General features: G+C 35.2%; 1 protein-coding gene and 1 pseudogene across 4 annotated transcripts in view; one reads left to right on the forward strand and one right to left on the reverse strand.

The window, feature by feature from the left end:
- Window positions 1-3,570: 3,570 nt before the first annotated feature.
- MOB4 (MOB family member 4, phocein) overlaps window positions 3,571-25,471 on the reverse strand; it is a 29,816-nt gene continuing 7,915 nt past the window's right edge. For all 3 annotated transcript variants that reach the window (XM_086347677.1, XM_086347687.1, XM_086347696.1), the window contains exons 3-8: window positions 20,656-20,756; window positions 17,451-17,493; window positions 17,175-17,261; window positions 7,209-7,288; window positions 5,732-5,843; window positions 3,571-5,607 (exon numbers count right to left, since the gene is read on the reverse strand). In XM_086347677.1, the coding sequence (XP_086203803.1) occupies window positions 5,476-5,607; window positions 5,732-5,843; window positions 7,209-7,288; window positions 17,175-17,261; window positions 17,451-17,493; window positions 20,656-20,756 (555 nt within the window). In that variant the 3' untranslated portion in view covers window positions 3,571-5,475. The remainder of the gene's footprint in view (window positions 5,608-5,731; window positions 5,844-7,208; window positions 7,289-17,174; window positions 17,262-17,450; window positions 17,494-20,655; window positions 20,757-25,471) is intronic.
- LOC147378082 (small ribosomal subunit protein uS8 pseudogene) lies at window positions 8,885-12,396 on the forward strand (annotated as a pseudogene). The gene has a single exon (XR_015144482.1). The product of XR_015144482.1 is annotated as a small ribosomal subunit protein uS8 pseudogene (transcript).

A 25,471-nucleotide genomic window follows, 5' to 3' on the forward strand; every position in this document is an offset into this window, starting at 1 on the left:
AAGAACAGATTTCCCCTGGAGCCTCCAGAAAGAAATGGGGACTTTAATTTTAGCCCAGTAAAACTTTTGAGCTCCTGATCTCAAGAATTGTAAGAGAATAATAAATTTGTATTCTTAAAGCCACTAAGTCTTTGGTAATTTACTACAGCAGACACTGAAAACTAATATAACCACTAACATGGTTCTCAACCATCAGAATCCAAGATCTGCACTTGTTTTGTAAAATGTTTAAAAATCTAAAAGCACCAAACATTTTTAAAAGTGGTTTAAATATTAATTCAAATCAAGGCAAGAACAGTTTCTGTCTATAAATATACACGTGGTTTTAAAATAAAATCACACTTTCTAGGGGAGTTAAATAAAATTTACCCTCGAAAAAAGATTCTATTGAATTTCTGAAATTGGGTCAAGCGGCTATGTCATTGCTAGTGCAATAATGACTATATCCAGTGTTTCTTCATCTCGGAGATTGCCTTGTTCCTTTGACTCCCCTCAATCTATCTCTGAGGAAAGTAGGGGAAATAGCACAAAATCCTATCATTCCTGCTTCATATAAGTCTTGATTTTTTTTTTTTAACTCTTGATTTTTATAACAAGATATTTTAAATGTTTTGTTTTTTAAAAGAAATTAACATTTTCTTTCATTCACGAATAACTAAGGAAAACCAAAAATACTAAAATTAGCAAATGTTTATAAAGATGTAGAAAATTATTTTACATAAAGTATCATGTTAAATGAGAATGTTCCTTTGACACTGTTATACAAAGTCAGAGAAAATCCTATTATCTGTGACAAACTACAATTTTTAAGTGAGTAAGACTTTCATGCTGCTGCTGTGTCGCTTCAGTCATGTCCGACTCTGTGCGACCCCATGGACTGCAGCCCACCAGGCTTCTCCGTCCATGGGATTCTCCAAGCAAGAACACTGGAGTGGGTTGCCATTTCCTCCTCCAATGCATGAAAGTGGAAAGTGAAAGTGAAGCTGCTCAGTCGTGTCCGACTCTTTAGACTGCAGCCTACCAGGCTCCTCCAGACTTTCATGAGGTCCATTCAAAACAAAGTGGTAAAGGACTAACTGACCTTGCAGTGCAATGGATAGGAATCTGCCTGCCAGTGCAGGGTGCACAGGTTCCAACCCTGGTCTGGGAAGATTCCACATGCTGTAGAGCAACTGAGTCCATGTGCCACAACTACTGAGCCTACGTGCTGCATACTGAAGCCCACATGCCCGAGGGCTGCACACTGCGACTACTGATCCAGAGTGCTGCGACTACTGAAGTCCAACTGCCTAGAGCCTGTGCTCTGCAACGGGAAGCTACCACAAGAAGCCCAAGCACCTCCATGAAAAGTAGCCCCCACCCACTGCAACTAGAGAAAGCCCATGCACAGCAACAATGACCCAGTGCAACCAAAAATAAATTTTAAAAAAATTTAAGGTAAATACACCATTTATGGAATTATAAACTGTTTTTACCAAGGTTTATAGCTGAAGTCCAAATCAGGATAAAATGATTTCATTTTAAAATGAGTATTTTACTAATTTTGAATGCTGATGCTGTAATTAATCATAGAAACACTGACACAACACAACTGACATACTGTCTTCATGGATAGAAGTTCAGGATGTCAGCTGTTATTTCTTTTTTGGAAATTTGTTTTTATGAAAATTTAGTATTCTCTTTGCTTAATTAGATTCTCACACTTCATATGAAGCTCTGTGTACTATAAAAGGAAATGTAAACAGAAGAAAAAATCAAATAAAGTACTATAATTGATTTTTAGCCCACAGAAAATATCCGTGTATCCCCAAATATTAAAAGGCTTCTAATTAAATCTTTTAGATGAGTAATCTAACCATTTAGTGAATTTACTTGAAGTTATCTGGTTTTATAGGGTGCCCTACACTAACAATGCCTGTTTTTTCAGAAAATGCATTTGGATGTTTTGACAACCTCAAATAAATTGCTAAATGTGTTGTACTAATACATATCCATAGTGTCTGCTTAGTTAACAATCAGCTGTATTCAAAAAATGAGAATCTTTCATGCCTAGCATGAAGAACCACACCAAGAAACCTTTGTACATTCAAGAAGTATTTAAAAATAAAAGTATATAAAATGTAGCATTTAACTGTACAATAAAATAGGAAACCTTTGGGCAAAAATAGAGCAAAGTACCCAGGGAAAAATTAATTAGTTCTATTACAATGATTTTGACATCACTAAACATGTTTGAGACCTTAACATTTCTTGCTAATAATGCAATTAATCACAGATTTAAAATTTTATTCTGATATTAAAAATATTAACTCGTTAAAAATTTAGGGAATCCCCTGGTGGTCCAGTGGTTGGGACTCCATGCTTTCACTGCCGAGGACCTAGGTTCAGGCCATGTGACACAACCAAACACAAAAATTCATTCTAAATTTAATTGAGAAACTGTTCTAGAAATGCAAATTTAATACCTCAAGTCAGAGAGAAGAAAATGGACACACACAAAAGAACTGTAATACTTATGGGAACATAAATTATTAAAAATTAGGTACTTTCTTAGATATGATATGAGAAAAATGATGAGTTGACTATATGGTCAAAATAATTTCATGAAAAGAAAAATTTAATTTTTGGATCTATATTGTATAATTCAAACAGTAAGTGGAGCCTAACTTCTTTATTACACAGAACTGTAGTTTTCTACTCCCCTCTTCTTAGAACAATTACTTTATAAATCAATGGTTTGCTGGGCTCATCAGTTTTTTTAGTACCACCTAAGTACAGCTGCAAGGAGATCCAACCAGTCCATCCTAAAGGAGATCAGCCCTGGGTGTTCTTTGGAAGGACTGATGCTAAAACTGAAACTCCAATACTTTGGCCACCTCATGCGAAGAGTTGACTCATTGGAAAAGACTCAGATGCTGGGAGGGATTGAGGGCAGCAGGAGAAGGGGACGACAGAGGATGAGATGGCTGGATGGCATCACCGACTCGATGGACATGAGTTTGAGTGAACTCCGGGGGATGGTGATGGACAGGGAGGTCTGGTGTGCTGCAATTCATGGGGTCGCAAAGAGTCGGACATGACTGAGCGACTGAACTAAACTGAAGTACGTACATGGACTTCCCTGGTGGCTCAGACAGTAAAGAATCCACCTACAATGCAGGAGACCTCAGTTTGATCCCCGGGTTGGGAAGATCCCCTGGAGGAGAGCATGGCAACCCACTCCAGTCTTCCTGCCTGGAGAAACCCCATGGACAGAAGAGCCTGGTGGGCCAGAGTTCATGGGGTCGCATAGAGTTGGACATGACTGAGCGACTAACACAGCATAACACAGCACATATACATTTATATTTTCAAAATTCTGTGAATAAAATTTTCAAAATTCTGTGAATTTTTTTAAGGAAAATCAGTAATTGTTTCACTTCTGTCTTACCTGATTCAGTGACTCAACTTTACAGTGCAAGAATATGAATGTCAATATGAATACAAAAGCAACACTACAAACTGATGTTTTCTTTGGGGTATTTTTTTTTTTATGATCAATTCCAAACACATAGTACAGGGAAGATGGAATGAGTAAGAAAAAAAAATTTTATTTCCCCATTAACACCAAGTCATATTATTCAAAATGTGTTTCAGAATACTTAGCCAGATCACCAAATCCCAGCCACTGCCTTAGTTCAAATGTCCACTAATAGTCAAGCAACAGAAATCCACTGAGACTTTTATACAGAGAGAAGAGCTACATTGCTATATATAATTTATTAACTTGGTTTAGTTTCTCGATATTTAGCAAGTTTGCATAAAAATGACTATTCCCATTGGTTCATAGTTACATTAATATAAATGCATAATTTCAAAGCCAATATTCCTTTCACTGTGAATATAAAACTTCTTAAAGAGAGTGTGGATTGGGACAAAATAATGACTGGCTGCTGGGATAGCACTGTTCAAAGCCAAATATACTGGCAGGATCAGAAAGCATAAATATATATACAAACTCTCAGGATGCTACTGTTTTCCACGTTTTTGCAATACATACTTATAGTATGGTATGAATTATTTCCTCTAACTTGAAAAAAAAAGAATACTACATTTTAATCTTCATTTCAAAATAACTCATTCAAATGAAAAAGAAGTTCATTTGTTAATTCTGTTCAAAAGATGGATTTAAATATTTTCTTCACTACATGTACAATTTTTTTTTAACCTAAGTGTCTCATTACAACCAGCTCAGCAATAAGACCTCTAGTGCTTTGTTAGAAAACTGCATTCAGTAGGTACGACTGTAAAATCTATGGTTGAATCCTTCTTAAGACACTGAATTATAACCAAGTCCAAAAAATGTATGAGCATTCAACAATACCTTTAGAACCTGTGAATTACTGCAAAAAAATTTTACATGTCCATATAATTCAAACATAAACTTTGTGGAGAAGGGGTGTAAAATAAATACTATAGTATTTTCCAACTCTATTTAAGTGCTGCCTAAATGGTTAGATGTGAAGATTAATATTACTAACATTATTAGTCAAACTATTTCAAGGACTGTTTTCCAAGTAGTGAGAACAATTTTGCAAAGCAAAGATAAGCAAGAGCCTATGCCAATACATTTTTTCCTGTAGTGTAATGTAATTGCTAATATGAGGTATAATCTGTAAGCAATTAATACAAATATAAATAGGTATAGGTCACCACTAAATCACAGTCTGGCGAAAAGCTTCTCAGGTATGTAGTTTGAGGAGGGAGTAAGGGAAATGGAGAGAAGGGAAGGACAGGGCAGGTTTCCACTGGGAACATCATTTACACTCTTTATTGTTATCACTATGTTGTATGTAACTATCCACTGATGCAGAAAGGTAAATCCTTTCTAAGTATGCTGGTCTAGAATATACTTTGTGTAGCATAGTAAGATTACTTAAGTATTACTGATGCTTTATTTGCATTTATACTTGGATATACACATAATTATATGTATATCAAAAACTATAAACAGAATTTAAAAACTTTTATCTCATTTTAGAAAACTTATTAAGATAGAACTATGTGCTACAGAATTTCCTAGAATCCCAGGTATAAAACCAAAGGAAAACATTACTATGTCTTTAGTATAAATGGTTTGTGTGAAACCTCAAGCTCACTCATCTTTTTCTAGATGCGTTTATTTGATGAGGATTGTGATCCAATGATTGTTTAGCAGCAATTTTACCAAACTGTAAATTCTTTTATTAACAGGCATTATAAACATAATACTAATCTTATTTAAAAACCATGAGTGCCACACAAGTGAATATACAGCTCATGAATAACTTAAAAAGTATTTCCCATTTTAAAAGGCAACACTCAGCATACAAAAACCTATACTAAACAAAGAAGCTATAATATGGATACATGATTGATGTGTCTAAAATGATATATATACAGTACATAATTAATGTTAATTATGTGATCAGTACGTTTTTTTCTATATGATTCCCTTCATGCTTCACTTTCCCCAGAAACTGAATTCTGAACTTCTTCTTCTAAAATTGGTACAATCAGGTTATCCTTGGACATCAAATTATATTTCATCACAAATTTAGTAAACCGATGACACAAAAATGTTTCATTCTGTAGAGAGAAAAAAAACTTATTTCAACTTACTACTCAAAACCAAATAAATGAGACATATATCAACATATATTATTGTCATTCTCATAAGACTGTATCAGGACAATTAGTAAAATATACTTACTTCATATTCATCAAATATCTGCCGGTGATGAAAATAAGCATGTGAAAATATTCTGTAAATCCTACGGCATACTGATCCTAGTTTTGCTACAGATGATTCCTTTATGCTAACTCTAGAAATAGAAAAGAAATCATAGATTCATAGAGCTACACAGATCTTAGGAACAATATAGTCCAATCTTCTCAATTCACAAGAGCAGAAACTGACACCAGAGAAAATAAGTGACCAGTCCAGTTCACAGTGCTAGTAAGTGGCAAGGGCAAGACCAAAACTCTTGTTCTTCACTCCTAAATTCACTAGGAATTCATAAGGAATTCCTCAAAACAACCATAGCACCCAAGAGATTCAGAATTATAATTCTGAGACTTTGTTAAAGTTCAATGCAACTGAAACAAACCTTGGCAAAACTTACTAAAAACAGGTTTTTGATATTTACACTATGTCCACTAGAGCAAATTAAAACCACTAAAAGGAATTGTCATTTTATTCTATAGAACTCAATTTTTTAATGTGTGTATGAGAAATAAAAACTGCCTATTTGTTTTCTTTTTTTAAATGTATACAGGATACTAAGGCAAAACCCATTATTTTTTACATATTTTATGTGAGCTCTTTGAAGTCAGTGATATTTAGGTGAAAAAGTCTCCAAATCTATCCACTCGGTAACAAATATCTTAAGAGAATAAAAGACCAGTCACAAACCTCACCAATAATATATTACAGTTATGCACAGGCTTCCTCCCCGATCTTAAACATCTAAAAGCAAGGATAAGGACTCCTTCAAAAATTATCAGTCCAATAGAGAACAGACTAAGGGGGAGCAGGATTGGAGAGGAATGGAGTGGGAGTTTGGGAATAACAGATGCAAACTGATATATATAGAATGGATGAACAATGAGGTCCTACTGCATGGCACAAGGGAACTATATTCAGAATCCTGTGATAAACCACAATGGAAAAGAATATGAAGGAGAGAGAGTGTGTGTGTAAAAACTGAGTCACTTCACTGTACAGCAGTAACTAACACAACACTGTAAATCAACTGTACTTCAATTAAAAAAAAACAGGCTGGAAATACATAGAACATACTTAAAAAAAAAAATAAGCAGTCCAACTTAGGCAAGTCTGCTCTTTAGCATGCTATCTACGAGGATGCTCACTCTACCAAAGTGTCAAGTAAGCAAGTGTGTAAATATCCCAAGCCTGAAGCTTGAGAGGGAGAGCCCTGGAAAATGACACACAGCAGCAGGAACGACCCATGACTGAACTGCCAGTGAGCTTTGGGAGCTGAGCCCTGATGCCTTTAATCACAATCTTAATTTCAAAACGTGAATAATTCTGGACAAGTCAAATATACAACAGATAAAAAATAAAGTTTACAGAATACAATGCATTAATGAGCAAACTAGTTTTAGTTTTAAAAACATCAGTCTTTAAATCCAAAAAGTTTAATACCACATTTAAAGGTTTTATTTACCTGCTGGGAAAATATTTATTGCTATTCAGAAGACATGCAGCACCATCAAGTGTGTGTCTAGTGTAGTCTATAGCAGGACACTATAAAAGAAAGGATATAAAAATGCATAAACAACGACTTCTACCTCTAAAATTAGGTATATTTATTGGATAGGTGTCTTAATCCAAAACCTCCAAGCATATTCTAAGGAAATGTTCCTTACAATATCAGAATGACTGTAAAATTCAATGTTATGTCAATAAATAAGGCTTTATTATCCCCTTCAACTATAATACCCAGCTTATAGTAAATAAGTGAATCAGTCTCCCAATTTCTCACTCTCAATATTGTACCTAGATGAAAACAATGCTTCCGTCAAGTTAGGAAGAACACCTGATTATCTAATCTAACTCTCTGCCTTTACAAATGAGGAAACTGGTCAGTTTGTAAATGATGCACAGGATTCTTAGCAGAACTTAAAAATCTATGGGAACTCCCTGGCTGTCTACTGGTTAGGACTCCACACTCTCACTGCTGAGGGCCCAGGTTCAATCTCTGGTCAATGAACTAAGATCCCACAAGCTGCACAGTGCAGCCATAAAAAACAAAATAAAACAAAAAAATCTATAGGCAAGGATAAGGAATTCCTCAAAACAAGGAGACCAACTTAGGAAAGTCTTGTTCAGGCATGCTAAGAAGAGGGGGACTCTGTACAACAGAAATTCAAGTGAACAAGCGTGCAAATATCCCAACTCTAAAGGATGAGAGACACAACACGTGAAGAATGATGCACAGCAACAGGGACTACCCCTGACTTTTGGTCAATGATTTATACTAGATGATATAGTTAGGAAGAAGGATTTAAAAACCATAACCCAGATATACTGACTCCTAGTCCACTGGTTTATACTTTACCAAGTGGCCCAGCAGCCATCTTCTTCATAAATACCTCCAAAGATCACTGCCTTCTTACATCCTAAAAAGTATGCCTTACTATGTTGCTGGTACCCTAATTCCAATCTAGACTCTTGAGAGTCCCATGGACTGCAAGGAGATCCAACCAGTCCATTCTAAAGGAGATCAGTCCTGGGTGTTCTTTGGAAGGAATGATGTTAAAGCTGAAACTCCAATACTTTGGCCACCTCATGCGAAGAGTTGACTCACTGGAAAAGAGTCTGATGCTGGAAGGGATCGGGGGCAGGAGGAAAAGGGGACAACAGAGGATGAGATGGCTGGATGGCATCACCGACTCGATGGATGTAAGTCTGAATGAACTCCGGGAGTTGGTGATGTGGACAGGGAGGCCTGGCATGCTACGATTCATGGGGTCGCAAAGAGTCAGACACGACTGAGCAACTGAACTGAACTGAACAGAAAAAGTATGCCTTACTATGTTGCTGGTACCCTAATTCCAATCTAGTAGTTCTATAAAAATTTTTCTCCCTGAACCTCCTTTGCAATTTAATATGAAATCTGAAGTTTCTTTACATTTTAATAAACCTGTCTTACTCTATTCCATTTATCAGAAAATGAAACTGATTTGTCTCACAGCAAATCAATCAAAGGAAAGATAAAACTGCAAAGTAATTATTCTCATTCAGTTCTTCTGAGGGCAGGGAGTGAGAAGCATCAAAAGAAATGAAGACATAGAGTGAATCAGGGAACCAAAAAGAAACAAATAAGACTAGAGAAAGAAAGAAAAATGACTCTAATTCTACTCGGTAATTAGAATATTTTTCAAGTGCTGAGAATGAAATTGGTTACTCACAAATAGTGCAGCATTAATCAGTTACATTTTAAAATGAAGTAACTACTCAACACGGCTAAGTATAGTACATGGCAAATACAGATGAATCTAAACCAAAGAAAAGGTACATCCTCTTTCAGCCATCTTTCCGTGCCACCGTAATGGTGTGCATGTATGTCCTGGCTGACGCTCTCAAGAGTATGAACAATACCAAAAGGAGAGGCTAATACCAGGTGCTCCAAAGTCACAGTCAGGATTCTAACTGTGATGATGAAGCATGGTTACACTGGAGAATTTGAAATCATCGACGATAACAGGGCTGGGGAAATTGTTGTGAACCTCACAGGCAGGCTAAATAAGTGTGGAGCGATCAGCCTCAGATTTGATGTGCAACTCAAAGATCTAGAAGAATGGCAGAGTAACCTGCGCCCGTCCCGTCAGTTTGGTTTCACTGCACTGACCACCTCGGCTGGCATCATTGACCATGAAGAAGCAAGACAGAAACACACAGGAGGGAATATCCTTGGATTCTTTTCCAGCGATGTAATGCACACAAATAAAATGCCTCAGAGGAAAAAAAATGTACATCCACAGGAATTTTATGGCTAGTAGACTCCCTGCCTAAAACAGTAACAAGAGCAGTATTTATTGAAAAAAGTATCTTTATCCATATATATGATTACAAGGTGATTTGGTCAAACATCCCAAGTCATTGTAATTCTCATTCATATCGGTCACTTGGATGTATCATTAAGTCAGCATGGAAATACAATGCAAGCTACATATTTAATTTAAATATTCTAGTATCCACATTAAATAGGTAAAAAAAAAATAGGTGAAATTAATTTTAATGATATATTTTATTTAACTCCATATAGCCAAAATTATCATTTTAATATAATTGATAGAAAAATTGCTAATGAGCTTCTGTGTGGTTTTTTTTTAGAAGAGGTTTAGACTTTATTTGATGAACTCTACAGACCACTGAATAAGACAGGGACAAGACCAAAGGTAAACTTTTCAAAGATTCAAGTGATGCCCTGGAGGAGATGTGGATTTAGAATAAGGAAATAAATTAGGAAGCTATTCAGCAGAGTCTGACCTGACTGCTAACGCAGCTTAAATAGCACTGGGAAAGGAGAAAGATTTAATGGAGACACTATGATGATAATAGCCAAGGCGTACATAGCACCTACTTAGCTCTGGGCACTGTTTAAAGCCTTTATATGTATTAACTCTTATTTATTCTTCACAACAACCCTACAAGGTAGGTTATGTTTCCCACTTTGCGGATGAGAAAACTGAAGCAATGAATTAAAGACGTGCCTAAAGACTCACAGCAGAGTCAAAAGTATAACATGTTGACTCTTGAATATGGTGGACAAAAAAGAAAGAAATCTGTTTTCCTGATTCATGAGGATATACGGAAAGTCCCTGAAGAGTCTTAAAATTTGCTAAGACTCTCCCCACATACATTCCAAGATGCCAGGTCACGAGGTAGAATTTCTGTGCTCAGGTCACTGCTGCTCCCTTAAGGTCACAAAAAAGTCCAAGTAGTGTATGTGCTTTCTTTCTCCTTTTAGGGGCCTGTTCCCAGGAGAACGGGGATATTTTAAAGATAAGATATAATTCACATACCACAAAATCTCTTTTAAAGTGTAAAATTCAGTAGTTTTTAGTATATTCACAAAATTGTGTAACCATTATCAACTACATTCCATATCATTTTCATCATCCCCAAAAGAAACCCAATACTAATTAGCAGTTACTTCTTCTCTCTTCCCCTTAATCCTAAACAACTGATCTACCTTCTATCTTCTCTGAAATTACCTATTCTGAATATTTCCTAAAAATGGAATAGAATGTGGACTTTTGTGTCATTCAGCATGTTTTCAAGGCTCATGAATAGTGCAGCATGAATCAGTACTCATTATTTTCTTAATTCAAAACATTTTTAGACTTGGCTTTTAATATATACAAAATACTTGAAAATGTTTCTCCCTCTACAGACTTCATTCTTTTTTAAGGCTAAATAATATTCCATTATATACATATACCACATGTTGTGTATTTACTCATCAGTTGATGGAAATTTGGATGTTTCCATTTTTGGATATTGTGATTCACGTGACTGTGAGCTTTATTGGTACACAAGTATTGTCTGGATCTATGTTTTTCATTTGAGTATAAACCTAGGAGTAGAACTGGTAAGCCATATAGTAACTCTATACCTGTTATTTTGAGGAACTTTCAAACTGTTTCCAAACCCAGCATTTTACAAATCCATTGTCTATGTATAAGGGTTCCATCTTCTTCACATCCTGGCCAATACTTATTATTCTAGTCATTTCAGCGGGTAAAGTGTATATCATTGTAGGGGTGGATGTTTTTTCCACTTTGAAAAACCTGTGGTAAAATGTAAAATTTGCCATTTTAACCTTTATTTTTGGCAGTGCCACATATGGGCATATGGGATCTCAGTTCCTCAACCAGAGATTGAACTCATGCCCTCTGTAATGGAAGTATAGAGTCCTAACCACTGGACCACCAGGGAATTCCCATTCCATTTTAAACATTTTTAAACGTACAATTCAGTGGCATTAGTTACATTCACTATTGTGCAGCCATCTATACTATCTGTTTGAAACCAAAGGTTTTTCCTCATTCCAAATAGAAACTATAACCATTTAAGTAGTAATTTCCCCACATTCCCAATCCCCAGCCCTGACAACTTCTAATCTACTTTCAGGCTCTATGAATTTGTCCTTTCTAGATATATCATATAAGAGAAATCATACCATAACTGTACTTTTGTGTCTGGCTTAGTTCACTTAGCATAATGTCCTTCAGGTTCATTCATGCTACATACAGCATATATCAGAACTTCATTCCCTTTTATGGCTGAATAATATTCCATTGTATGTATTTATATCCATCACATTTTTATTTCTCCATTCTCATGTTGTTTTGATATGCATTTACTAATTACTAATGATGATGAACACCTTTTCATGTATTTACTGACCATTTGTATATTTCTTTAGAGAAATAGCCATTCAAATCCTTTGTTCATTTTAGGGACTTGCCTGGCAGTCCAGTAGTTAGGACTCCATGCTTTCAATGCCATGGGCATGGGTTCAATCCCTGGTTCAAAAACTAAGATCCTATAAGCTGCACTGAGCAAGCAGAAAAAAAAAATTCTTTGCTCATTTTAATATTAAGCTGTCTTTTAGTTGTTTCGTAATAGCTCTTTATATATTCTGGACACCAGACCCTTAATAGAGATATAATTTACAAAAATATTTTCTCTAGTTATATACATTGTATTTTCATTTTCTTGACAAGTGTCCTTTAAAGCACAACCATTTTTATTTTCTACGAAATCTGACTTACATATCTTCTTCCACCACTGAGCTTTTGGTGTCATATCTAAGAAATCACTGCCTAGTCCAAGGTCATGAAAATTTATATTTATTTTTTCCCCCACGAGTTTTACAGTTTTAGCTCTTACATTTAGGTATTTGATTTCCATTGTAAGCTAACTTCTGTATACGGTGTGAGGTAGGGGGTCTAAATTCATTATTTTGTATGTAGTTATCCAGTTAACTCTCAATGAGATATTTTACATTGTCCCTTTGTACTAAATATTTGAAATCGGTATGTATTTTATACTTAAAGAACATCTCAATTTAGACTACCCACATTAAGTACTCCACAGCTACATGTTTTATGGCTACTGTTTCAAACAGCATAACTTTAGATATTTAATTGATTTCTGAATTTTTTCTTTTTGGAATAAGAGGAAGAGTTTTGCCTTAATTTAGCTGCCTCCCTCCATCTCCTCCAATTAATTCTCAATTAACTGATCCTACTCTGCTCATATACAACAGCAAACATTTGGCAAAATATGGCCAAAATAGTATGTTACAAGTAGTAAGTAACATGTTCAAACTTTTATAAATTATATTTTACCAAATATATATTTATAATGCTACTGTAAGTAATCACAATCTGCATATGACTGAAAGGACTAATGGATAATAACACGTTATAATCTTCATTGCTTATAATCACTGTTTGTATAGTTAACTCTATTTGCTGCAATGCCTCTCTGTAATTTTGAAGGACCTTGATTAAATCATCACTGTTGCTGAGTACTCTGCGCCTCTTCCACTTCAGAATCTGCCAGTGCTTTTAATTCGTAAGAGCACCTTTCTTAGCTACTAATCTCTGTTGCTATTATTTTCTAACTACATACAATTATTTCGAAAGGATTCAAAAAGTGTCCTCTCAAGATTTTCTTTTGTTTGTATTTTTACAATAATCCCATCCCTCAAATACTCTTGCCTGGAAAATCTCATGGATGGAGGAGCCTGGTAGGCTGCAGTCCATGGAGTCGCTAAGAGTTGGACACGACTGAGAACATCACTTTCACTTTTCACTTTCATGCATTGGAGAAGGAAATGGCAACCCACCCCAGTGTTCTTGCCTGGAAAATCCCAGGGACCAGGGAGCCTGGTGGGCTGCCGTCTATGGGGTCGCACAGAGTCAGACACGACTGAAGCAACTTAGACGTAGCAGTAGCATCCCTCAAAACTACCATTTGGAAAATACACTACCACCATCCCTTGAAACGTGGAAAATCTAGTGGAGCTGGTCTTCAGCAAGCAGTGTTGCACTTTTAAGATTCACTCACAGGATATAATTCTGATGATTATTCTATCTTACATTTAACATAACTCAAGAAAAAAATTTCCCTGGTGGCTCAGTGATGAAGAATCTGCCTGCCGATGCAAGAGACACAGGTTCAATCCCTGGGTCGGGAATATCCCCTGGATAAAGAAATGGCAATCCACTCTATTCTTGACTGGGAAATCCTATAGACAGAGGAGCCTCACAGGCTTCCTCCTCTAGTCCTCCTCAAAAAAGCTGAACACAACTAAACAACAGCAACAAAGAAAAAAGTACATGTAGTAATGACTTGGTATATATGTGTCTCACAATACAAGACACACTGGATGGCCTTCCCACATTAAAGTGAGGGTAATGCATCTTTACTATTGCCAAAATGACACTAGCTTTTTGGATTCAATTTTCTAATAGGAATGATCACATCATGTACTATGCTATGGAGTCAGTTCCAGTGAATTATCAATGAAACTGCTATGATTTCCCCAGATACAGAATGATACACAACCTTAATATTGCTTCAACTTATTAACTAAAAAAAAAGTAATATCATGAGTGAAGTCAATATTGAAAAATAAGTACTACTAGCTTAGATAGGTATCAAATACTTCTTATTTTGGAGAATTAACCTTTTCAAACAAAAGGGCATCAAATATTGATTTTCCAACTAAAGAATTAACTAGCTTTAAGCTTTAGTGGTCTGTCAATATAATAATCAAAGGTCTATAATCCTACAGCACAGGGCTAACTCAGTTATTTTCAGTGAGTCGATGTCATGTAAAAACTAATTACCACAGATTAAAAGGGAAGGCAGATCAAGGGAAATGCAATGCATATTTTTAAGCAAACCAGTTATAAAGGACATTTTTGAGACAACTAAGGAAAAATGAATGTGTACTACATGTCAGATGACATGAATTATTTAAAACAAAAAATGTTCTATAAACAATTGCAACTTCCTATACTCTCACCTTAACAAAAGCAAAATAAGGAAAAAACAACATGAATGAGATTTTCAATAAGACCAATTATGGAAGAAAAATCATTATGCTGGGTTTCAATAAGACCAATTATGGAAGGAAAATCATTATGTTGGGTTTCAAATAATGGCACCCTACTCCAGTACTCCTGCCTGGAAAATCCCATGGACAGAGGAGCCTGGAAGGCTGCAGTCCATGGGGTCACTGAGGGTCGGACATGACTGAGCGACTTCACTTTCAAATAAATAGTAAGAAATATTAATGTAGAAAAAAAACACTGACCTATAAAACTCAACATTTCTATTTGATAGACTAGTAATCTAGTAATCATTTAGTATCAACTAGTAATCACCAACAGTTATTCTTACAAAAAGAAATTAAAACTAAACCAAAATATCTAAACAAGTGTATTTCGTCCATTACACATTAGATATCAACACAATATGACAGGTGTTATTATGTCCTAGTCAATGAATCGTTAAGTTCTAGCCAATTTAATTGTCCAGTTACAAGAAATGATACCATACAAACAAATGGAAAGATTTATCATGTTCATGGATTAGAAGAATTAATACTGTTAAAATGACGGTACTTCCCAAGGCAATCTACATACTCAATGCAATCCATATGAAAATACTTATGGCATTTTTAACAGAACTAAAACAAATAATTCTAAAACTTGTATGGAAATACAGAAGACCCCACATATCCAAAAAAATCTTAAGAAGTAATGACAAAGCTGGAGATACCAAGTGCCTGATTTGAAACTATACTACAAAGCTATAGTAATCAAAACAGTATGGTACTGGCACAAAAACAGATACATAGGGAAGAGAATAGAGAGCCCAGAAATAAACCCCACTTACATGGTCAGTTGTCTATAACAAAAGAGGCAATATATATACACTGGGATAAAGAAAGTCTCTTCAATAAATGGTGCTGGGAAAATTGGACAGCTACATGCAAAAGAGTCAAACTGGATTACTTACACCACATACAAAAATAAACTCAAAATGGATTTAAGATTTAAATGTCAGATGGGAAACCATAAAACTCCTAGAACAAAAAAAGGGTACACTCTTTGACAATCAGGTTAAAAAATGGGCAGAAGACCTGAATACACATTTTCTCAAAAGAAGACATACAGATGGCCAACAGACACATGTAAAGATGCTCAACATCACTAATTATCAAGGAAATACAAATCAAACCAGAATGAGATACTACCTCACATTTGTCAAAAAGATTACCATCAAAAAAACAAGGACTTCCCTGGCAGTCCAGTGGTTAAGAATCTGCACTTCCACTACAGGGGGCATGAGTTCAATCCCTGCTTGGGGAGCTGAGATCCCACATGCTGTGCAATATGGCCCACCCCCCAAAAAAAGGACGAAAAATAAGTACTGTTGAGGAGATATGGGAACCCTCCTGCACTGCTGGACAGAATGTAAACTGGTACAACCACTATGGAAAATAGTACAGCAATTCCTAAAAATTGAAAAATAGAAACTGCCATCATATCAGATCAGTCGCTCAGTCGTGTCCGACATACAACCCAGCAATTTTACTCCTGTGTACTTGCCCAAAGAAACAAAAACACTAATCAAACAGATACATGCATGCCCATGTTCACTGAAGCGTTATTTACAGTAGCCAAGATATGGAAGCAGGGCTTCTCTGATGGCTCAGTGGTAAAGAATTCACCTGACCATGCAGGAGATGCAGGTTTGATCTCTGAGTCTGGAAGATCACCTAGAGAAGGAAGTGGCAACCCACTCCAGTATTCCTGCCTGGGAAATCTCACGGACAGAGGAACCTGGTAGGCTACAGTCCATGGAGTCATAAAAGTCAGACACAACAGCGACTAAACAACAATGACAACAAAGATACGGAAACAATCTAAGTGTCCATATAAAGAAGATATGGTATGTATACACACTGGCATAAAATTGAAATTTTGCCATTTTTAAAAGCGTAGATGGACCTAGAGGGTATTATGCTATGTGAAAAAAAGTAAGAGAAAGGCAAATACCATATGATTTCACTTACAAGTGGAATCTAAAAAAACAAAAGTAAAGAAACAATAAAACAGAAGTCATAGATATAGAGAACAAAGGTGGTTGCCAGAGGGGACATAGAAATGAATGAAATAGATGAGGAAGATTAAGAGGTATAAAACTGCCAGTTACAAAATAAATGAGCCCTAGGCATGAAATGTACAACATAAGAAACACTCAATAATACAGTAGTAATTCTGTATGATGACAGATGGTAAACTAAACTTATCACGGTGATCACTTTGTAATTTAGAGAAATATCAAATCAGTATGCTTTACTCCTGAAACTAACATAGTGTAGGTTAATGGTATTTTAATTAAAAAATTTTCAAAAGATACTAATCAAAAGAAATCCTAAAGTAACACTGTGACAATAACCTTGCATCAAAGAACTCTAAACCAAAGAGCAAAATAAACAGTGACCTAAAAACTCAAAAAAAATTTGTCTATCATTGTCTTGAAGAGATTTAGGTTATAATGAATTTATTAGTCATTCAACTTTATACATTCTCACCTCTTTCGGTGTTTTATGAGCTGCACAAAGAAAAATCCACTGTTCAGTTGCTGTCATCTGAGTGCATGTATCTGGATGGCATTCACTCTGTTAAAAATTGTTACACTTATTAACATGTAAAATAACAATGAAAAAGTTTATCAATTGAGTTGCTACATTTTGTGCAAAATTCTAGAATAAATTACAAATTCTGGATGTCTTTGTAAGCACATTAATTTATAAAAACAGGAAAAAAACCAGAACTTTCAATTAGTTTTAAGTTAAAGAAAATATTACCTGAAGTTTGACAGCAAGTCCATTTAGCTCAAGACAGAATTGCCTAAAAAGGTAAAATATAAATGAAAAAGCCTTATCTATTCTCCATATTATTTTTAGAATATTAATTGTAAAAAAAAAAAAAATACCATCCTTTCTCATCACTATTATCAACACCACTTGAGTTCACATGGCACATTCCTTACAAAGACATACACATTAGTAAACAAAACCCAAAACCAACGACCCTAATAATAACATTCAATATCAGTTTTCAGTGAGTTGATCACTTTAAACACTAGAAATTAGTATAATTTTTCTGAGAAATAATTTGAAAATATTTACCAAGAACCTTACAAAGTGTGTATTTTTTGACTAAGTCATTCTCTTAAGGATCTATTCTAATGAAACAATCAGAACTGCAATCTAGATATATGTACAAAGATGTTCACTTAAACTCTATACATAAAAAATTTCTTTGAAATATAAATTAGCAATTAGAAAATAGTAAAATGTTGATATTACATAAACATACAAAAGATATATACTTATATTCACAGTACAATTCCAGTTATATAAAAACTTATATGTGTGTATATATCTGAATACAGTTGTCCCAGGTCAGGGAAGATTCCACATGCTGCTGGGGCAACTAAGCACAGCTCGTAAGCCTGTGCTCTGGAGACTGAGAGCTGAAACTACTGAGCCCACATGCCATGACTACTGAAGCCAGTGTGCCTAGAGTCCGTGCCGTGCAACAAGAGAAGCCACGGTAATGAGAAACCCATTTCACCACAACTACAGAGTAGCCTCCACTCACGACAACTAAAAAAGCCCATGCAGCAACAAAGACCCAGCATAGCCAGCAATGAAATGAAATATTTTTTTTTAAAAGAAGAAAGCAAATTAAAAAACAAAAAAGGTCAAATTATCAGCTATCTATTTCCACTTCAGATGCCTAATAATAATGTTGTTCTAAGAGTACACAAATAACACTATTTCTGAATCACTACATAAATCTATTGGAGAAGGCAATGGCACCCCACTCCAGTACTCTTGCCTGGAAAATCCCATGGACGGAGGAGCCTGGTAGGCTGCAGTCCATGGGGTCGCTAAGAGTCGGACACGACTGAGCGACTTCACTTTCACTTTTCACTTTCATGCATTAGAGGAGGAAATGGCAACCCACTCCAGTGTTCTTGCCTGGAAAATCCCAGGGACGGGGGAGCCTGGTGGGTTGCTGTCTATGGGGTCGCACAGAGTCGGACATGACTGAAGTGACTTAGCAGCAGCAGCAGCAGCAGCACGTAAATCTATACTGCTCAATATCTGTAAGTTACATGTTTTATGTTTCTGAGTTGTTTTCCACTAAGTAGTAAAGACAAGTGGTGACAAAAAAGTTTCTCACTAGTCCAATCTACTTACAGCCAACAGGAAAATTAAGCTAACTGATCTGGCAGTGTTATAGGTACAATCTGTGGCAAACAGTGTAAACTTAACAGCTTCAAGTTAATTCGACACAGGGCTCACATACATAGTTATGCAGCTGAAGGGTCAAACCAGAGCTGACTACCCCTCTAGTCACTAAGCCCTATACACTGGCATGGGATTGCAGCCATTCAAAGGAAACAGCATCTTTTCCTGATTACAAATATTCAGTGAGAAGTACTGGTAGATTTCACTGAGATCAAGATTCAATCCCCATTAACATATAATCAACTACATTAATCAGTAATAGCAAGTATTAAGCCTCAAATCAGTAACATTAAGCACATGCAAAAAAATCAAACTACTTTGAAAACTCTTTTTGGTTAACTATAAAGATGTATACACTATAATAAAGACACAAAACAATATATATGTGATGTATAATATTTAAATTATACAAAACAAAAATAAGTGAATTATACCAAAAAAATTATATTAAAAAGTAACAAAAGTAGTAACAATAGCACCAGGACAAATGGAATATGCATAAGAAAGATTTTACAAGTTTTGTATAATGCATATTTCACAGTCTAAATTAAGTAGGGAGGAAAAAGTTTTTTTAGATCTGAAATAAAAACCTTGTAAATTAAAATGAACCCTAACTTTTTAGAAATTAGGCTTATAGTATAAAAAAAAACCCTTGCTTATTTTCATCCTTAATCCCACAGGTAAGTAAGTAGTTATTTTCAAAATAGATTAAAATAAGGCAGAGTATATATCATTCTAAAGTGTTTTCTATATTTATAAGAATGGCATAAGATCTACATACTCATGATCATCCATCATGCTTTCAATGATCAGCTTTCAAGGATCATCCATCAAGATGTATTAAAAAAGAAAACCCAATCAAGTAGTCAAGTGACTTGCCCAAAAAACTGGCAGCTTACAAAGAAGTCCCTGAAACAGCTGAACTGTTATGACAAGACACTGTCTTAACAATATCTAGACAAACCTATGGCATCAAAACAAAACAGAAAAAGTACCTTATCTACAAATTAAGGCACTCATCAGAGGAAATGTGGTCTAATTTATGCAGGAAAATTCATATCTCTACTTTATTATTTAAAAATCAACTCAAAGTAACAAACTTGGATGAACACGTATTTCATGCTGCCTTCTCTAACTTATCAATTCCCATTTACAATGGGAAGTTTTTAACTTCAAGAAATAACCTAATTTTAAAAAAAGAAAGAACCTAGTAACTTCAGGTTACAGCTGCTTCTAAAGTTGACTCATAAAAAAATAAATAAATAAATAAAGTTGACTCATGATTCATTAGAAATCAATTTTTTCATTCAAAGACTATTATTAAAAGCTCTAAAACTTATTTCAGGATTACAATTAATCTTCATTTACAAAGAGAAGACTGGAAATTCATACTCGTTGACAGGTGACACATCAGCTACCAAGTCTAGACTAGGCCCTCTAGAGAGAAATAAAGTAGGCAGGTAGTAGGCAGTAAAAATGAGTAGGTACTTGGAAATACTGCATCTGTGATTAAAGGATATGATTAAGGAAAACTGTGTAAAATGATAAGACGGCCCAAATCCATAAATACAGAAAACAATCAGTAAATAACAATGTTGAAAACTTTATAACACTGAAAACATAAAAGCTTTAGAATCTGGCTTTTTGGTCTATAGTTAAATAATTTATGATTCATAATCATAATTAATATTAAAGGTTATTTTTACTAATAGAAGTACTACTATTATTTTGCTATATCATGAGGACCTACCTTAAATGTTCATACTTCCACACACCTTCATCTTGGCCTTCAGGTGGTTCAAGAATTTTGTCAATATTGGAACAATCTGCCCTTATGTTCTGTTGAATATACTACAAACAAACAAGTTTTACAGTTAATTAAAATATCATACTACACAGTAAATCATACAAGAGTTATTGTTTAATGGGTACAGACTTTCAGTTGGGAAAGATGAAAAAGTTCTGGAGACAGAGATGGTTGCACAACAATGTGAATGTACTGGATACAAAATCATACACTTAAAAATGGCAAAAATGATCAATTTTATGTTATGCATTTTTTGCCACAATAAGAAAAAGCAGAGTGAATACCAAACAAGAAAATCCAAAGAAATCCATGCCCAGAGGTAATCAAACTGACATAAACTAAAGATAAAGAAGCCAGAAAGTGTTCAGAGGAAGGAACACTTCCAAACTTATTCTATGAGGCCACAATCACCCTGATACCAAAACCAGGCAAAGACAACACAAAAAAAGAAAATTACAGGCCAAAATCACTGATGAACATAGATGCAAAAATCCTCAACAAAATTCTAGCAAACAGAATTCAACAACACATTAAAAAGCTCATACACAATGAGCAAGTTGGGCTTATTCCAGGGATGCAAGGATTCTTCAACATACACAAATCAATCAATGTGATACACCATATTAACAAACTGAAAGATAAAAATCATATGGTCATCTCAATAGATGCAGAAAAAGCCTCTGACAAAATTCAGCACCCACTTATGATAAAAATGCTTCAAAAAATGGGCATAGAAGGAACCTACCTCAAAACAGTAAAGGCCATATACGATAAGCCCACAGACATTATTTTCAATGATGAAAAACTGAAAGCATTCCCTCTAAGATTAGGAACAAGACAAGGGTGACCACTCTCAATTCAACATAGCTTTGGAAGTCCTAGCTATGGCAATTAGAGAAGAAAAAGAAATAAAAGGAATCAAGATGGGAAAAGAAGAAGTAAAACTCACTGTTTGCTGACGACAAGATACTATACATAGAAAACTCAAAAGAAACTATCAGAAAATTATTAGAGCTAATCGCAATTCAGCAAAGTCACAGGATACAAGGTCAATACGCAGAAATCACTTGCACACCTATATACTAACAATGAAAAATCAGAAAGAGAAATTAAGGAATCAATCCCATTTACCACTGCAACAAAAAGAATAAAACATCTACGAATAAAGAGAATCTCCTTTTATCTCTAAGGAGACAAAAGAACCTATATGGAAAATTATAAGACACTGATGAAAGAAATCAAAGACAACATAAACAGATGGAGAGACAGTCCATGCTCCTGGGCAGGAAGAATCAGTACTGTGAAAATGACTATACTACCAAATGCAATCTACAGATTTAATGCAATCCCTATCAAATTACCAATGGTACTTTTCATAGAACTTGAACAAAATATTTCACAATTCATATGGAAACACAAAAGATCCCGAATAGCCAAACCAGTCTTGATAAAGAATGGAGCTGAAGGAATCAACCCTCCTGACTTCAGATTATACTACAAAGTTACAGTCATCAAGATAGTATGATACTGGCACAAAAACAGAAATATAGACCAATGGAACAAGATAGAAAGCCCAGAGATAAACCCACACACCAACGGGTACCTTATTTTTGACAAAGGAGGCAAGAATATACAATGGGTCAAAGATAGCCTCTTTAATAAGTGATGCTGGGAAAACTGGACAGCTACATGCAAAAAAATGAAATTAGAACACTTCCTAATGCCATACACAAAGATACAATGGATTAAAGACCTAAACGTAAGATCATACACTATAAAACTCTTAGAGGAAAATATAGGCAGAACACTCGATGACATAAATCAAAGCTTCTATGACCCACCTCTTAGAGTAATGGAAATAAAAACAAAAATAAACAAGTGGGATCCAATTAAACTTAAAAACTTTTGCACAACAAAGAAAACTACAAACAAGGTGAAAAGACAACCCTCAGAGCGGGAGAAAATAATAGCAAAGGAAACAACTGACAAAGAATTAATTTCCAAAATATACAAGCAGTTCATACAACTCAATATCAGGAAAACAAACAGCCCAATCAAAAAGTAGGAAAAAGATCTAAACAAACATTTCTCCAAGGAAGACATACAGATGGCTAACAAACACATGAAAAGATGCTCAACATCGCTCATTATTAGAGAAATGCAAATCAAAACTACAACGAGGTACCACCTCACACCAGTCAGAATGGCCATGAAAAACTCTACAAACAATAAAAGCTGGATGGATGTGGAGAAAAGGGAACTCTCTTGCATTGCTGGTGGGAATGTAAATTGATACAGTCACTATGGAAGACGGTATGGAGATTCCTTAAAAAACTAGGAATAAAACCACCATATGTGGAGAAGGAAATGGCAACCCACTCCAGTAATCTTGCCTGGGAAAACCCCATGGACAGAGGAGCCTGGCAGGCTACAGTCCGCGGCATTTCAAGTGTCAGACATGACTTAGCGAGTAAACCATCCACCACTACAAAGTGAATATATGCCTAAAGATAATGTGTGAAAGGATATTTGCCATATACTAGCTAGTTTTTTGGTGGGAGGATGGGAGTCAAGGAAGACTTGGGGTTATTTTTTCATCGACTTCCATTTTATACTTATTTATAATGGGTCATTATTTTTACTAATATTGTAAAACTATGAAAATGAATAAAATACTAAAAGTTTCATATAGAAAAAAAAAACACCGTATGACCCAGTCATCCCACTCCTAGGCATATACCCTGAGGAAACCAAAACTGAAAAAGACACATGTACCCCAATGTTCACTGCAGCACTATTTACAATAGCTAGAACATGGAAGCAACCTAGATGTGCACCGACAGATGAATGGATAAAGAAGCTGTGGTACATATACACAGTGGAATACTACTCAGCCATAAAAAAGGAGGACATTTGAGTCAGTTCTACTGAGATGGATGAACCTAGAGCCTGTTGTACCGAGTGAAGTAAGTCAGAAAGAGAAATAAATTATAGAAATAAACATCATATATCTGACTCATATATACGGAATCTTAAAAGATGGTACTGATGAATTTATTTTCAGGGCAGCAATGGAGAAACAGACAGAAAACAGACCTAAGGACACAGGGGCAGGGGAGAAGGGAGAGGGTGAGACGTATGGAGACAGTAACATGGAAATTTGTAACACCATATGTAAAATCGATAGCTAATGGGAATTTGCTGTATGACTCAGGCAACTCAAACAGGTTCTGTGAAAATCTAGAAGGCTGGGAAGGAGAGGGAGATGGAAGAGAGGTTCGGTAGGCAGTGGACATGGGTGTACATGGCTGATTCTTGATGTATGACAGAAAACGACAAAATTCTGTAAAGCAAATATCCTTCAATTAAAAAAAAATAAAATGAAAAAATATATATATAAAGAAGCCAGGAGGAAAAGACATGACCTTAGAATAAGAATTCAAATGAGTGCAGCTTTCTCATCAGAAATCACAGATGACAGGAAGAAATGGCACAATACTTTTAAAGTGCTGAAAGAAAAGCACAGTCAACTCAGAATTCTATATCTAGCAAAAATACCCTTCAAGAATAAAGATACAGATACTCTCAGAGTAAAGAAAACTAAGGAGAATTCCTAGCCAGCAGATGGCTCTAAAAGAATTACTAAAGGAAGTTCTTCAGATAGAAGGAAAAAAAAAAATACCAGAAGAAACTTAGAATATCAAAAGCAACAGCAATTACAAATATCTGGGTATAAATATATATTAGACTATTTTCCTCTGATCTTTAAAATATATTTGGCAGATGAAAGCAAAATATGCAACATTTTCCAATAGGGTTTTCAAGGTATATATTAATAGATGCAATGTAGACAGCTATAGTATAAAGGAGGAGGGTAAAGAAGTCTAACTAATGATAGTTTTTGCATTTCAATCAAAGCAATAAAATACTGACTCTAAATAGATTGTGAAAAGGTAAGCATGTACTTAGTAATTTCTAGAACAATCATCAAAAAATTATAAGAAATATAGCCAAAATTAGAATAAAATAGAATATGCTCAAATAACCCTTAAAAAGGCAGAAAAGGGTAAACAAAAAAAGAAGAAACAAAGGAAAAGCAACAAAAGGTAACTTTACATCTAAACATATCTATCAATAACTACATTAACACTGTTGTTGTTTTAGTTGCTCAGTTGTGTCTGATTTTTTGTAACCCCTTGGACTGTAGTCTACCAGGCTCCTCTATCCATGCGATGTCCAAAGCAAGGAAACTGGAGTGGGTTGCCATTTCCTTCTCCAGAGACTCTTCCCAACCCAGGGATTGATTGAATTCATGTATCTTGCATCGGCGGGTGAATTCTGAGCCACCAGGGAAGCCTATATTGAGGTTAAAAGGCCTAAATACACTAATTAAAAGACAAGGATTGTCAGAAAGAACAGAGAAATATAACCGAACTATACTGTTTACAAGAAACTTACTTCAAATATAATGATATAGGTAGGCTAGAAGTAAAAGGATGGAAAAAAATACACCATACAAACAAATCAGAAGAAAGCTGCAAGGAATGAAAGGTAGTTCAACACTAAAAAAAAAAAAATTAACCAATATAATACACTACATTAATATTAAAAGGGAAAAAACACACAGTCATTTCAATTAATGCAGAAAAGGCCTCTGACAAAATCCAACATCCTTCATAATAAAAATACAGAAAATCAGGTATAGGAGAGAAGTTCCTCAAAATGATGAAGGGCTTTTATAAAAACCCACAGGCAACGT

The sequence above is a fragment of the Bos grunniens genome, chromosome 2 (genome assembly GCF_055505025.1).
Source record: "Bos grunniens cultivar Pamir isolate PY7600 chromosome 2, Bosgru_T2T1.0, whole genome shotgun sequence".
NCBI classification, from domain to species: domain Eukaryota; kingdom Metazoa; phylum Chordata; class Mammalia; order Artiodactyla; family Bovidae; genus Bos; species Bos grunniens.